Source organism: Melospiza georgiana, chromosome Z (genome assembly GCF_028018845.1).
Source record: "Melospiza georgiana isolate bMelGeo1 chromosome Z, bMelGeo1.pri, whole genome shotgun sequence".
In the NCBI taxonomy this organism is placed as follows: Eukaryota; Metazoa; Chordata; class Aves; order Passeriformes; family Passerellidae; genus Melospiza; species Melospiza georgiana.
This window is the reverse complement of record NC_080465.1, coordinates 2,591,054-2,605,589: the sequence shown is the minus strand read 5'-3', so window position 1 is coordinate 2,605,589 and position 14,536 is coordinate 2,591,054. Positions and strand designations below refer to the sequence as shown.

Below are 14,536 nucleotides of genomic sequence, written 5' to 3'. Positions count from 1 at the left end.
CATTTCACAATTCTGTGGTTTCATGACTACATGAAGGTTAACAAAATAATCACTTACTGGCTTGAAATCAGTAAATAATGTTGATTGTTCACGTTCTTCTTTAGGACTGACTTTCAGACCTTGGACTCCACATTCACACAGCCTGAGGTTAGGGATAATACCGATTTCTGACATGTGGGTCAGAAATCTTTAGAGGTGATCATTGGAAGCCCTACAATTGCTGGTGCCAGGGCCTGGATCAGCTGGGTGGGCCAGAGCCACATCAGCTCAGACACCAGAAAATCCAAGTCGAGCAAAAAATGATGGAATTCCAGGCACGAGGTTTATGCTTTACGAGCCTGGTGAGGAATTACTCTGGGCTCCACTACCTCACGTTGAATTGAGACATCACAGCCCAGAAATCTTTCCCAAAGCGGCCTCATGATTTCAGCCCTTGTGTCTGCCTGCTTTGTTGTTTTGCTTACTCGACCTGCGTGGTGCTTCATGCCTCCTGGGAGTTATGTCCAGAAGCCTCCTACCTCCACCCTGGGTGGTACAGATGATCCAAACGGGACATCCCGGGAGCCCAGAGGATGACTCCAGCAAACAGGCACACCCGGGACACTGAGCTCATCCAAACCTCTTCAAACCACGACCTTTCTGGTGCTGATGCCTGAGCTTGGATGTGCTTGTGTGCTGGATGACTGCATCCAGCCATGGTGCACAGAAAATTAGCCTTAATTCAGAGGTTTGAGGAGATTCGAGGGCCTGAGAGGGAGGAAAGGTCCGTGCAGTAAACCAGGAATTGCAGTGGATTGTTGAAAAGCTGTTGATGAGCAGCCTAAAGCTTTGTCCCCAAACAGCCCCTGGCCAAGCCTAAAAGCACCACAGCATCTGAGCCACCAGCTTTGGTGCTGCCTCTGTCAAGCTCCCGTGGAAAATAAAGCAGGGAAGACATTGTTAGATTTTTATTAGGGATTTAGACTGGTAAGGAGATTTTTAGGTGTCAAAATTGAAATTGCAAAATGTTGCCTGCCTGATACACACAAGGAATGATCTGAGCATATCCCAAAGCTTTCTCTTTGTGCTCTGAGCGAGGTGCTAACTTCCAGGAGCTACAGGCACTATAAATTTGTAGTATTTTCAAACAAAATCATAACCTTTAGCAATGCTTGTAAGCAGGGAATTTTTTTAGAATTATAGTAGTACTGCATTATTTTTGGCAAAACACATTGATATGGTTTATTGAAAATTAGTATCTCTCCTCCTCAATGTGGTTCATTGAAATTTCCCTTCTTAAGGTATTTTGTAAAAGAGGAATTTCTATTACAGATCATAGTTTTGATGATTAAAATTAATGAGCTCCCTCAGAGTCTCTTGGATATGTGTAAAATGCATTATGTTTTTATCCTCATGTGTTTTGATAGATGGAAAGAGACTTTTTCATGCTTCATGACCAAACCTATTATTTGTGTGTCAAATTTACCCAAATTTTTTTTCCCAATGTAGTTTCAAGACAATGTGAGATGGGAACAGCTGAGCGCCTGAGTTATCCCAAATAAATAAGCAATGAGAAGGAAAAGTTATGGCAAACAGATTTTACCATAACTTGATTGGTTTCCCTGCAGGTGTGAAATGAGGGTGTTTTGTGGGGGATTTTTGTTTGGTTTGTTGTTTATTTGGTTTTATTTTTTTTTTTTTTTAATAAAACAGTCGTATTTAAAAATATTTTAGAAAAGGGTGATGTCAGGAAAAGAATAGACTTTGCAAATTGAAAACTCAGTGGTAATACAGCCTAGAATGGTGAAATGTAAACTTCCTTACTGAGCTGAATACAATTTATAAATTTTGTATAGCTGGAGCTAAACTTCTTGCTGGAGTTGTTTTAAAATGTGTCTTCATAAACACTTCCCATGGAGATATTCTTTGTAAAAATAAATGTTAATAACCAGCTGACAGAGAATTTATGGAACCTTGGTCTCAGCTGCCTCTTGGCCCCAGGGGATTATGGTACAGTAAACCCAAATTTATACAAAGAATTAAATATACAGTAGGGCAGGACAAAAGGAACAGGGAATGTCTTTCACTATTTTCCTAAAATTAATATAGTGACATATTCCTGTTGCTTTCCCTGCAGCAGATGCATGGACTGTAAATAGCCGTGTTTAATATCTCTGAGTGGTCTAAACAAGTCCATTTCCCATGAGAAATGCCAGGATCTGTGCACACGGGGTAACTTCAGAGTAGGCAGGAATGGTGTTTCCTCAGCTGCCTGTCAGGAACGACTTCATCCTGCTCTGCAGATATTGCCTCTGCATCCCTGGGATGTGTTAATTTCCATACCCGTTCATTTAGAAGGCTCTGCTGAGACTGTCAGAGAGATGCTAATTATCGTTGATCCCTGGGGAATTATGCTGGGATTGAGGAAGCAGGGAACGGCTGGAGTTACAGTCAGGAATTAAAGTGATGAGTTTTGCTTCCTCTCTGCTTTTGCTTTTCTCTGGTGGCTTGGGGGACAGCTCTCCGGGTGACTCTCAGCCCATTTTGTCTAATATTGGTGCTGATTTTAGGTTAAATCTGCAGCTTTATTAAGGAGCAGAACGTGGGAGTCCAGTTGATTAATTCCATGGAGCAACACATGCTGCCTGGAGTTAGGCAGAATTCAGCCAGGGAGTTCTGCTCTGCTAACAGGAGGGCTCTAGGAGGAATTTAGGGGAGTTACAGTTGTGTTAATGTCTGAAAATCTGAGCAAATTCTCCTAAGTCTGATGAAAAAGCTGAATTTTCATTCAGAACATGAAAAAAATTGTCAGAATTCTGTGCTGCCGTTGATGAAATCTCCAGGATAGGAGATAATTTTAAATGAAGGTTTTTCTTCAGGATAAATGCCTGTCCTTTAAAAATATTTCCTGTTCTGTACCAATCTGGAGAAGCCCTTTTTCTTTTCTTTTTTTTCTTTTTTTTTTTTTTTTAATAACTGTGAGTTCTTTATTGTGATCAAACTAAGTAATTTCACTTAGTGATGCAGGCTGAAAATGTGAATGTCCTTTGAATTCGTTTAATCGTTTGTTATATCTTGACTATATAACAGCAAAGTGAGGAGAAGTAATGCCTGTCATTGAGTTTCCTGTAGGTAAAATCAGATTAATTGCAGCTTTTTTTTCTTGCTTGAGGTCCATCACTCATAATTTGAACATCAGGGCTGTGTATTCTGTCTGTGTGAAGTTAGGTCATTGTAGGCAAACAAATTCCTCAATTTTGAAAAACTTCTGCCTGCTTTTTGCTTGCTTTGGTCCCTGTTTATATTTTTTATGGCAAAACAAAGCTTTTGGTGCTGATTTTAGCCCTTCATTGCTGTACTGAGAGGATCTGGATCCTGTTTTCTCAGTGACACTCTCATGAATAATTAGGCAAGGCAAAGCTGTAGGATTTTGCATTAGAGGTGATGGTGTACTCAAATGAAGATTTACAGAGTTATTGCTTTTCTCACACTGAAAGGTGGATATGGCAAATTGGAAGGTATTTTTTTTAAACAATTGACTTCTGTATATAAAAATAAAGTAATGCATAAGTGTATTGTAGAATCTAACAGGACTGCCTGCCTGTAACCAGGCTGCAGAAGTTAATTTCTGTACTTTCAGAGATCCTTATGGTGTATTTCCAAATGTCTTATGAGTCCTGACATTTTTCTCTATTAAAGGCATTTTCTGTTTCCTGGTCCCCAGCATTGTGGGGCTGCATTGATTTAATTTCATCCTGGCTCTTCCAAACCAATGACAGCTATTTTTACTTTTCAGTTATTCTCTAGAATGCCCTATTGAAAAACTCCTTCACCCCACCAAATAATATCACTTTTCAAAATTACAAAAAAAGAACCCCCAAAACAACATAAAACCCTCCAACCAGCAGGAGTTTTTATTTAAAGCCTTTTATCTTCTGGGCACAAATATTCTTCTAGTACTTGAACAATCGTTCCCTTCTTGCTCTCTTTATCAATCTCATTTCTTGCAGTTACTCACCTGCAGGAAATGTGTTATCTATTGGGAATATTTTCTTTTCTTAATCAATGTTTGGTATAGGAGGTTTAATTACTATTTTTCATCTAGCAGTACTCTAGTCTGTGTCTAAATTGCTACCATTCCTCTCAAAGGTATAACAATCATTCATATTGAATTACATAATATAAAAGTAAGAAATTTAATTTCACGAGGAGTCAAGGAACTTTCCTTCCTTAAAACGTTGCTTAAATTTGGTCAGAAAATATTTTCAGGATGAAAAGCTAGGCTTGTGCCTAAGACTGTCTCTCATTTTTCCAAAAGATTTTTACACTGAGCAATGAATAACATTTTGCTGAAGCTTTCTTTGGCTTTTAGTCAAGTGCTATAAATGAATTCATTAATGGGAATTATTTTTGGGTAGCAGTAGTGGGTGTGTGTTTAAAGTCCAGTGGTGATGCATGGTACTGTGAGAGTCAAGTGCATTCCAACTTTTCTTCAGCAATTCTGAGGGTTTTAGCTTGGAGGAAAGAAACAAACACAACAAAAATGTGATGGTCAACCCTCACCCATGAGCCAATCTGCTGCTCTTTGTGTGCTTGAATTCTGGCCTACTTGAATTCAGTCTTTAAGCCTTTCTTTTGGTATAATTAAAATAAATGAATATTTTAGAAACAGAAGAAAATAAAAATCTTTTTAAAATTAATTTTGGACACAAAAGAATTCTGTGTCTAAATAGCAAAAAAACTGCTGAGCACGAGGGCTGTGCTCACCAGTGCACATGTGCAGGTGAAAACCCAGAGACATTTCTTTACTACGCTAGGAAAATTTAGGTTTTGTATATGAGGTTCACCTCTGGATCTACTTTTTGGCCAAAATAGAGGATATGGGAGGAAAACAGCAGAAAGGAAGGACAGGAGTTATGATAGTAAATTTATTCCAATTTGTTGGGTTCTTGACAGCAAACTGTTCTGTGTGTATTCATGATGAAGAGGCCAACTTTGAATAGTGATGTTGAAATATATAAAATAATGTTTATGGAAATGTTGGACACACTGCCCTAGACAGGTAAAGAGTAACTATCATAAATATATTTTCAGCATTTAGCACTGGAAAAGCATGCATATCTGGTTAAAGTTTAGTGTGGAGCTTTAGAATGTCATTTCACCCTTCTCAGCATTTATTGTAGGAATGTATCCTGTTTGTGCTGGACTTTGGAACTTGTTAATTACCTTGTGCCTTGGAAATATGTCAGCTAATACCTGTTGTCACCCCACAAGTATCTGCAAGTCTGTGATGTGGTGTAGTGCATGCTGGTGAATATTTAATATTAATAAATGTTAGGTTTGTGCTTCACTGAGGGCAGAGGCTCTAGGGAGCCTCTGATTAATTTATCAGTGTTCTTGGCCAGAAACATGTGTTTCTTTGAGAAATGGTGAAAATGCCACTTGTGGGCTGTGTGTTAACTCCCCGCTTCATTTTCAGTACACATTGGTAAGAATTCTGAAAGGAATGGGGAAAAAGGATTCGTTATTTACTTTCTGTGAAAAATGTTTGTGTTGAATCTCAAATTATGGCATCTTTCATCTAAGTGAGGATTAAACCACCCCAAAATGCACAGAAATGTAATAAACAGGAAAGTTACCCTAACAGCTTCAGCCTGAGACACCACAATGTTATTGAATATATTCCAGCTATTTGTGCTGTTCTGGATATCCTTGTCTTGAAAATTATAGGTAATTTATGATTTCATTTTGAAAGCAGGCATACCAAATGAAAATACACTGTAGGATGTTGATAGCTGGAATTAAAATGTCTTTATAACTTCTGAATGCATTAATAGGGGACTTTTTTTTTTTTTGTTTTATCCTTCCTTTAGCTTAAGGAAGGATCTGCTTGTCTTGACATTTGAGTTTTGAGTATGTAGTTGTCAAAGTGGAGAGAGGTTTGTTGTTTAAGGGTAGATAAAGCATATTTTATGAATTTACATGGCAATTTAAATAGGACAGAGCCTGCTTCACTCAACTTCTGCAAAAGAGACAGTGAAATTCCAGACAGATTGTCCAGTTTAAGGTTGGTGGTGTTTATCTCCACTGGTTACAAAGAGATGCAGAGGGAAGATTATCTTTCTAGTCTAAATTAAGTCATTTTGAACATGCCTTTATGTCACAAACTTCGCCCAATTCTGAGGCCATTTTGTGACTACAGACATTTTCATAAGAAAGGCGCAGAAAATAAATGCTTTGAGGCTTGTCTTGAAACACTTCAAATGTCAGATTCCCTTTGACCTTGGCTGTTTTTCCTCTTGGCAGCTCCGGAACGAAGGGATTCCTCCCTGCTGGGCATCCCAGACACTGTGTGCGCAGCTCCCAGGAGAAAACGAAGGCAAAGGATGACAGAACCTGGAGGGACAGGAGCTAAGGTGGCTGCTTGCGAGGCAGAGCAGCCAGCCCAGGAAAAGTAAGTGTGTTTTAAATATATTGGAACGTTTTTATGCTCACAGACCTCGTCGGGGTCATGGGACTCCAAACCCATTTTGGCATGGACAGCCTCTGGTTGAGGAGGTTCCAAGCTCACCACCCTGAGATTCTGCCTTTGGGATTCCAGTGCAAAGAAATTACCTCTCAATTCCATCTTGAATAGATTTTTTTTTTTCAGGACGTGGAGTCTCCAGGCAGCAAAAAGTTTGCTCTTACAACACAAAGTGGGTCAAGATTTGTAACACTTAAAAGTATTTTTCTTATGTCCATTTCAACTTCTGGAAATCTTTCCAGGTGTTCTGGGAGGTGCTTATAGCTATGCATAGAGTTGCCTCAGAGCTCTGATGGGATTGGTAGCATTTTCTTCAAAAACCTGGTTATTTTTCCTAAATACATGGTAAATTACATTTGAGAATACATATTTTCCATTTTTATCTGTAATATTCCATGGATTGTAAACTCCTTGAACAGCCATGGACAGAAGTAGATGACAAAGACGTTTCTCATGATTAGCAAAGATTTCTGTTTAAATCAGCAGGAAAATTATCTTATTTTGACGTAAAAGTTGTGGTTTGACGCCAGCTAGGAATGTTTGAATTTACAATCCTGTTTTATTAGGTTAAAAATTGCATTTTTTTCAGGATGGTTTAGAAATATGTCAGGCCTTGCTTTTTTTGTTCTTTTACATCCCAGTCCATTGCAATGGAAAAATCCCCTTTCCCCATTGTTTTTGGTCAGTTTGATTTTGACAGCCTGCCTGTGCTTGCCTGAAATTCAGGTTAATTTTATTTCATATTGATTGTTGAAGGAAAACCTATGGAGGCAAAGTATTGCAAATATACAGAGGCCATGGACTGAGTAATTATCTTTTTATGAATATCTGAGTCCTGTGTGTAGGAGGACTAAGAATATAGTGATATTTTTGTTTTAATTCTTTGAAATAAGGGCAAATTTTAGTAGAAACAGAGCAGCATTATGATTTTCATATGTGCGAAGAATTTCTACTCTGCTTACAGATTGAGTCAGGGCTGAATCTAAAGAGTGGCTCTTCTTATTGGCAACAACACAATTAGTTATATTTTGATACTGGGCATATGGAGCATCCATTCTATCAGTCTCTATCTCCGTTTTTCTTTCCTGCGCTTCATGTGGCAGTGGCAATTCTTGGATTAGATCGGAGGATAGGAAATATCCCTGTTTACCTGAAACCTTACAAAATCTGAGCTGAAATAATTTCCACTTTGCTGGTTATTTTTCTCAACATCACTGAAGTTTTTGACCTTCACCTAAAGTCTTTTGCCAGCTGCTAATCAAGTTTTCAGTCAATTTACTTGGCTAATAATTTTCAGTTGTCTTCAGCTTGTCAAAAGTGGGGAGGTGGAGAATTAGCATGGCCAACCAGTTCACAAATATAGGTGTTCTTTTTGTGGAGTAATTTGTAATTACTCCAGTAATTTGTGCTGATGGAATGCCAAATCCTTGGTGCTGCAAAGGGCTTTATCTTAAGTTGACAGCACACTGGGGTCCTGCCCAAAATGTTTTCCAGTACTGTGTCACTGAGCAAAAACAAAACAAAACAAAAAATTGAAACTTATTTATCCAAGAAGAAGGGGTGTCAGTGGGGGAAGTTAACTTGGAAATTCCTTCAGCTCTGGAAGTGCTCCATCACAAACAGGAGATGGGGAGCGTGTTCTGGGATCACGTCTGCAAATGCACCAACGAGTCCTCCCTCCTTCCTGGGCACTCCTGCTCAGACCTGCAGCCAGGGCTGGCTCCTTAATGCAAATAAAAATGTAAATGCTTCGGGGCCAAGTCGCACAAAACCCTTCTCCCTCAGTTCTTGCTGTATCAAACAGAGCTTGTTTAGGGTTGTTTCCCGTGTGGAATTTCTGGTGACATCAGCAGCGCTCTCCAGGCCAGGGAAGGGCTGCCACAAACCCAACACCTCCAGCCTGATGCTGCCCTAAAGCTGCTGCATCCTGAGCTCCTCGGTGCAAGATCTTAAAAAAAAAAGACTTAAAAATGTCTCTGCAGCAAAGGAAGTCACCCAAGGTTTTATTCTCCCTTTGTCTTTCAGATTGATTTTTGATAATTAAGTGTTTTTCAGTGTTTTCGCGTAAGAAAAGTTGTGTCTTAACATCCATCTATTTTTCATAAAACTTTACAGTGTGCTAAGAAAGTAACATTTATCCTAAACTCGAGAACATTAAGTCATCAAAACCTAAAGGATTCTATTTCTGCAAATATTTCAGATTTATGGATGTTGAGGCTAGTTGTGTGGCAATTCTCTGCTCCTTGTAATGAAAATATATTCTTGGATATGACCAAAAATACTCAGAAGAATGCAAATAAAAATCTGTTTGACACAGAAATTAGAGCAGAAGGAGTGCTGCCTTTCTCATGCTTTGTGTGTGGGTGCAGTGGCAGGAAAAGGAGTTGAATTGTATTTATCCATACAGACATCTAGTATTACTGTGGCAATTTATTCAAGGGCTAAATCAACATTTTTAATGAAACTTGGCAATGTGCTTTGGATAATATTAAGCTTAGTGAAAGTAGCCATGAGAGCAGCAAGGAACTGAACTAGGATTTGTGGAACAAGGTCTCTAAATGATCTGTTTAATTATTTGCTGAAATAAAGATGTACTTTAGGATAAAGTAGAAATTTAGAATAATTAGTGGGTTAGCCAACTGCCAAGAATGAGGTTTATCCAGCTCTCTAGGAGGTTGTTCTTAAATCAGAGATATCCAGTGGAAGGAAATGCTTCTTTGGGCAGACAGATGTTACTTTCAATGAATAACATCTGACCTATGGCTCTTAATTTACACATTTTAAAAATACGTAAGGACAAAAAGTAAATCTTACTTTTCAAAACACAATTGAGCCAGGAAGTAAAATAAAATTATTCTGATTCCAATACACCGTGATGGTCTTCGTGCAGCTTTAACTATAACGTAATATCTGGCAATTTCCTAAGGTGCAAGGCAGAGATAATATATAAGTCAAGTTAAGATGCAAATTCTGCTTTTCACAATTTGCATTTCGTAATTGGAGGAGAAAAAAAAAATTAATAAGAGCATTCTCAATCCACAGTTAGAAGTTATGGTTATTGAGGCATTACCCAAATCTCTTTGGGGGCTGCACATGAATGGCACTAATAGCTGTGTGGAATATGCATTCAATATAGAGGCTTAGCTCTATTGCCTGTCAGCCTGAATCCTGTAAATAACTGGATGTTTCCTTAATATTTTCAGTTTAAAAGTGCTGGAACCTACTTGAGAGCAGACAGTACCTACCGAAGAAGGCAATTTTTTTAATATAATTTTAAAAATGGAGTGTAGTCATTGAACAAAACCTGCAGTCAGAGACTACTATGTAACAGAGATGGGGTCTCTATAGCTAAAATAAAAATAAATCAGGAAAAAGCTTCCATTTCTAGTGCAAGTTACATCTTTCCACTTTGATTTATCAAAATTGAGGGGGTGGTTTTTTAATGAGTTAAGACTAACAAAACCTTTTCATTTCTGTCTTTCATTTTTTTCTAATAAAGGATCTTTTATGGTCCTCATTCACACATGTGTTTCCTAGGAGAAAGGCTTTGCTGGATAAGGCTCAAAATATCCATAAGTTATTCTGTATATTTCAAAATATAATCCATTCCTGCTGCTCGAGGGTATTCATAATTTCTGTGCTATTTAATGCATGCCTGCTGTTGAGTGGATGTACAATTACAGTAGTGGTTTGGGGAAAGGCATCTTAAATACAGGAAAAACATTCTTATGGATGCAAATACGCTGGATTCTCCTGAGAAAAAGACCAGAAAAATAATTTTAAGAAAAGTTCTTACAGAGGAAGTGTTCCATAATTCTGAGAAGCAAGTGTTAACAGATACTCTTAATCCAGCTGAGAAGTAACATGTATTTTTTTTTAAAGAGGAATTCCCTGTTTACAACTAGCACTGTGACTCTGACTTACTAGTTGTTCTGTGTGCCAAAAATTTCAGTTTCATAAGTCTAGCTCAGTCCATTTGATGTCACTGTTACTGCCTTTATTATTTATTTTTTTTTCAATTGAAATTTGACTTTTGCTGGCTTAGTGCCTCCTGCTTGAGTGATAGAATGGAGTGACTGTCAGAATCAGGCCTACATTTAAATTGGAGGAAAGAGATATGTTACCTCACTATGTTTGACGTTGCTGAAATTTCAAGGTGCAGGTCAATTTGATGGGACCTTTGCTACCAGTAATGAAATTATTTCTTTTTTTTTTTTTTTTGACACATAAACACTGCTTCTTCAGAGAGCTCTCAGAAACACCCAGAGAAATGTAATCAGGTTTCTGAGAGTGTGTTTGAGGGTCCCAGGAGCTGCCAGGGGGAGGCTTGTGCCACCTGCCTTGCCATCCCTTGCCCCACCAGAGGCCAAGCAGGGAATGTAATTTTTACTTTAAACACGATTTAAAGTTACGGTGCTCACACTCCCTGTTTGTTCCTGGCTTCAGGGCCCGATTAAACTTAGTCATGTGTGTAATTGTGGATAGAATGAGCTGCTGCATGGTTTTTACTTGTTAATGATAAATGTGGATTTTTTTTTTTTTTTGCCCATTTTTCATGCTCTCCTCCCTTGAAAAGTTTTTTTTCGAGTCTTTGCAGGTATATGTAATTTATTTGGAAAGAAATCCTCCAGCATTGTATCCCAATACTGTAATAAGCTGGACTTGTCTTTTCTTTTGATAAACTTCCACCACCTTAAAAGTACTTGGAGCCTGTGGTGAGCCCAGGGCTCCCTGGGGATCCTCTCTCTGCATTTGTTTAATTCATTGCTTGCAGTTCACATTTTTGGAGCTCTAATGCAAAGTTTATCTAAAGTGTGGTCTGCCACCACCAGTGACTCAGGTAGGAGAAACCACAGATCTGTCCTGGAATCTGGCATTCTCAGAGGGTGACAAACCAGACTTTGGGTTTTCTGTCTCACACAACAACTCTTTCTTCTCGTAAAAGTCCAACCAGGCAAAAATGGTAATTTTTCTGCTGAAAATGACAGCAGAACCTTCCAGAGGGAGTATGAAGTTCTCACCACAGTTATCTTTTTTAGGGAAAGATGTACTTAAGAGCTCAGGATGACCTGTCACTTTTGTATTCTCCTAAGTGCATTTATTTAATACAATAGGAGAGAAGTTTCCTGGACTGGCAAACACTGGGATCACTGTGATCTTCCAGTCAGTCAGTGCAGTGAATGTGTACAGCAGTGAGAAGCTCATTCCTGCCATCATAAATTTATGGAAGGCAATGTTTGGAAAGTTTTTGATGATTACTCGTTCAGGCTGAAATGTAAACAAGTTAAGAAATCTCTTAGAAGTTGATGGTTGGGTTGTATGAGCCTTTAATGTATTACACCAAAAAAATTTAAATACTGAGATAAGACATCTTTGTGATTCATACGTGCTTAACATTATCTTCCTTCCTTCCTTCCTTCCTTCCTTCCTTCCTTCCTTCCTTCCTTCCTTCCTTCCTTCCTTCCTTCCTTCCTTCCTTCCTTCCTTCCTTCCTTCCTTCCTTCCTTCCTTCCTTCCTTCCTTCCTTCCTTCCTTCCTTCCTTCCTTCCTTCCTTCCTTCCTTCCTTCCTTCCTTCCTTCCTTCCTTCCTTCCTTCCTTCCTTCCTTCCTTCCTTCCTTCCTTCCTTCCTTCCTTCCTCTCCTTCCTCTCCTTCTTTCTCTCTTTCTCTCCTTTTCTTTCTTTTAACTTCGCTGAATTTCCCTTCCCTTCCTCCTTTTTCCATCTATTTTTGCTCCTCTCTCCCCTCCTTTGCTGTGACACTGGCAGCAGCAGTGTGCCATCACTCACACCAGACAGTTTTTCCCCACCTGAGCCAACATCAGAAATGTCCCAGCCCCTTTCTGTGCCCAGGGGGAGCTTTGATAAGTGACCCTCATCACCTGAACACTCACCTGCCACTGTTCCAGGCTGGGCTGGGAGGGAGAGCTGTGCTGTGTGACCTGTGCAACAATGCGGGGCTGCCAGAGCAAAGGAAAAAAAATTACACACATATATATATAAAGGCTTTGATGATAAAATTGCAAAAACGGTATAAGATGTGGATCACTGGGGGGAAAATGTCGTAGCAAAAGATCTAGAGTAATTCTTTCTGCTCAAATGAATAAGGCAGAAATAAATGCAACAAAGCACAGCTGGTTTTCTCCTGGTGTTGGTACCTGTGCAATGTCTTTTTAGGTAGTAGATCAGTGGATAATTAGGCTTCTGCATCCACGTGGGAAGGGGTGATTTATTTCCATGGGAAGTGGAGGGAATTGGGATCCGCCGTTTCTCCCAGCTCCCCAGGGAAGGGTGGGATAATGTGAAGGCTGAAGGGCCGGGGCAGGAAAAAAATGAGCATTGTCTGCTGACCTCAGAGGCTCTCAGCTCTCCAGTTTGGAGCACATCTCACAGGTTTTGTCACTGGTAAATGCCCAGTAATTGACTGCTGATGGAGGAGTTATTACTCAGTGAGACTGACAGGACTCTACCCTCTGCTGTCTCAGGGCATGTTCCTTGGGTCAGGGTTTTATTGCTGTGACAAATCTGGTGAGATATGTGTCTCCAATGATTCATCTATAATGCATTTCGCTGAAACGCTTCCAGAACATTTATTTCATATTTCAGGCTGTGAGATTACATGAGAAGAGCTTAAAAAATAGAAATACCTTCTTCCTCCATTACCTTTCTGGTAAACTTCTTTTTTTATGCTTTTCCCTTGCCTGTTCAAGAAAGGTTTTAACTGGAGTTGTGTTTTACCTGAGCTTTTTAAAAAAGGCCCTCTTAGGTAGGCTGTGGGTTGGAATAGTTTAATTTATCAAACTATGCATCAGTTTTGTTAAATACTGGGAACCTCAATGGGGTGTTTTAATGTGGGAGGCCAAAGAATTTCTCCTCAGAGGTAAATTACACTGAGAAGGAGGGAAGATTGTGTGTGGTTGAGGCAACCAGCAGCGCTGGAGCACTTGTTGGCTTTTGAAGTAGACCATGCTCCAACATTTTCAGCCTTTGAGGGTGAAGGGTGGGAAGCTGAGAAAAGGAGACTGTGTTAAAAGCAACAAAGAAGGCAATATTTGAAATTCCACATGCATCCTTGTGATCAGGGTGCAGGAGCAAACGTGCACTTTCTGTGTGAGCACTTCTGCAAGGGGCTCTTGATGGTGCCATTAAACCTCAATTTCCCAAAGCAGCTTCTCAGGCAGAATTATTTGCACATTATTTGTGATAGGAGGGAGCAGGTAATGCAGGGGCCTGAGATTTTGGTCAGGTGTTGGCAGAAGATTGAGATTAGGCTGATGGATGGCACCTCAGCCCTGGTGTCAAAAATAGCATGGCAGAGAAAAAGAGGAAAGCTTGGCTGTATTAATGACGTAAAGCTGCCTCAAATACCTGTTTCTGCTGTTCTTTGGACTGAACATGAAGTCAAGTCTTCTTTACTGCACTGAATTGGGGTATTCTGTGTAGCTGAACTGTCTGGGAAGGCCAGTAATCCCTTAAATCATAATGGACCCCAGGAAACCTGCTGGAGAAAAGCCCTGTGCACAGAAATACACCAAAACTCATGGTCTGGGAATGGATTTCCCCAACTCTTGCAAATGCTGCTTGCTCTGCTGAGGTGAAGTCTCAGTTCAGTGCACTTTTCAAAATTCACGTTTGCTGCACGAAGCTATTAATCTTTCTATTTTTATTTCTCTTCGTCCTTTTTCCTTTACTTAATTTTTTACTCTTTTTTTTTCCTCCCAGAAATGTCCCACCTCAGCAAAGCAGGGCTAAAAAGCTGCCATTTAGATTAAGCAAGACTTTCTTGAATTTCTTAATGCTAAAAAAAGTGCTTAATCCGCTGCTTAAAATCCATAGAACTACATGCATGGGAATTATTTTTCCAGTGGTGAATGTACTGCTCTAGCAGTGATGGCAGTGTCTGTTTTTCTTCACCTGCTTAATTTCACTGATTATTGTTGATTGTGAAGACCTAGGTCCAGCCAATGAGAAATATTTTTTCATATTTGGGTGTCCTTCTAGACCTCTTGTGTGTGATGCATAAGGATGCTCCT

The 14,536-nt window shown here is 39.5% G+C and overlaps 1 protein-coding gene across 4 annotated transcripts in view; it reads left to right on the top strand.

Annotated features, from left to right (window-relative positions):
- XRCC4 (X-ray repair cross complementing 4) overlaps positions 1-14,536 on the top strand; it is a 143,235-nt gene that overhangs the window by 80,906 nt on the left and 47,793 nt on the right. For all 4 annotated transcript variants that reach the window (XM_058043508.1, XM_058043509.1, XM_058043506.1 and 1 more), the window contains one exon: positions 6,286-6,433. In XM_058043508.1, the coding sequence (XP_057899491.1) occupies positions 6,286-6,433 (148 nt within the window). The remainder of the gene's footprint in view (positions 1-6,285; positions 6,434-14,536) is intronic.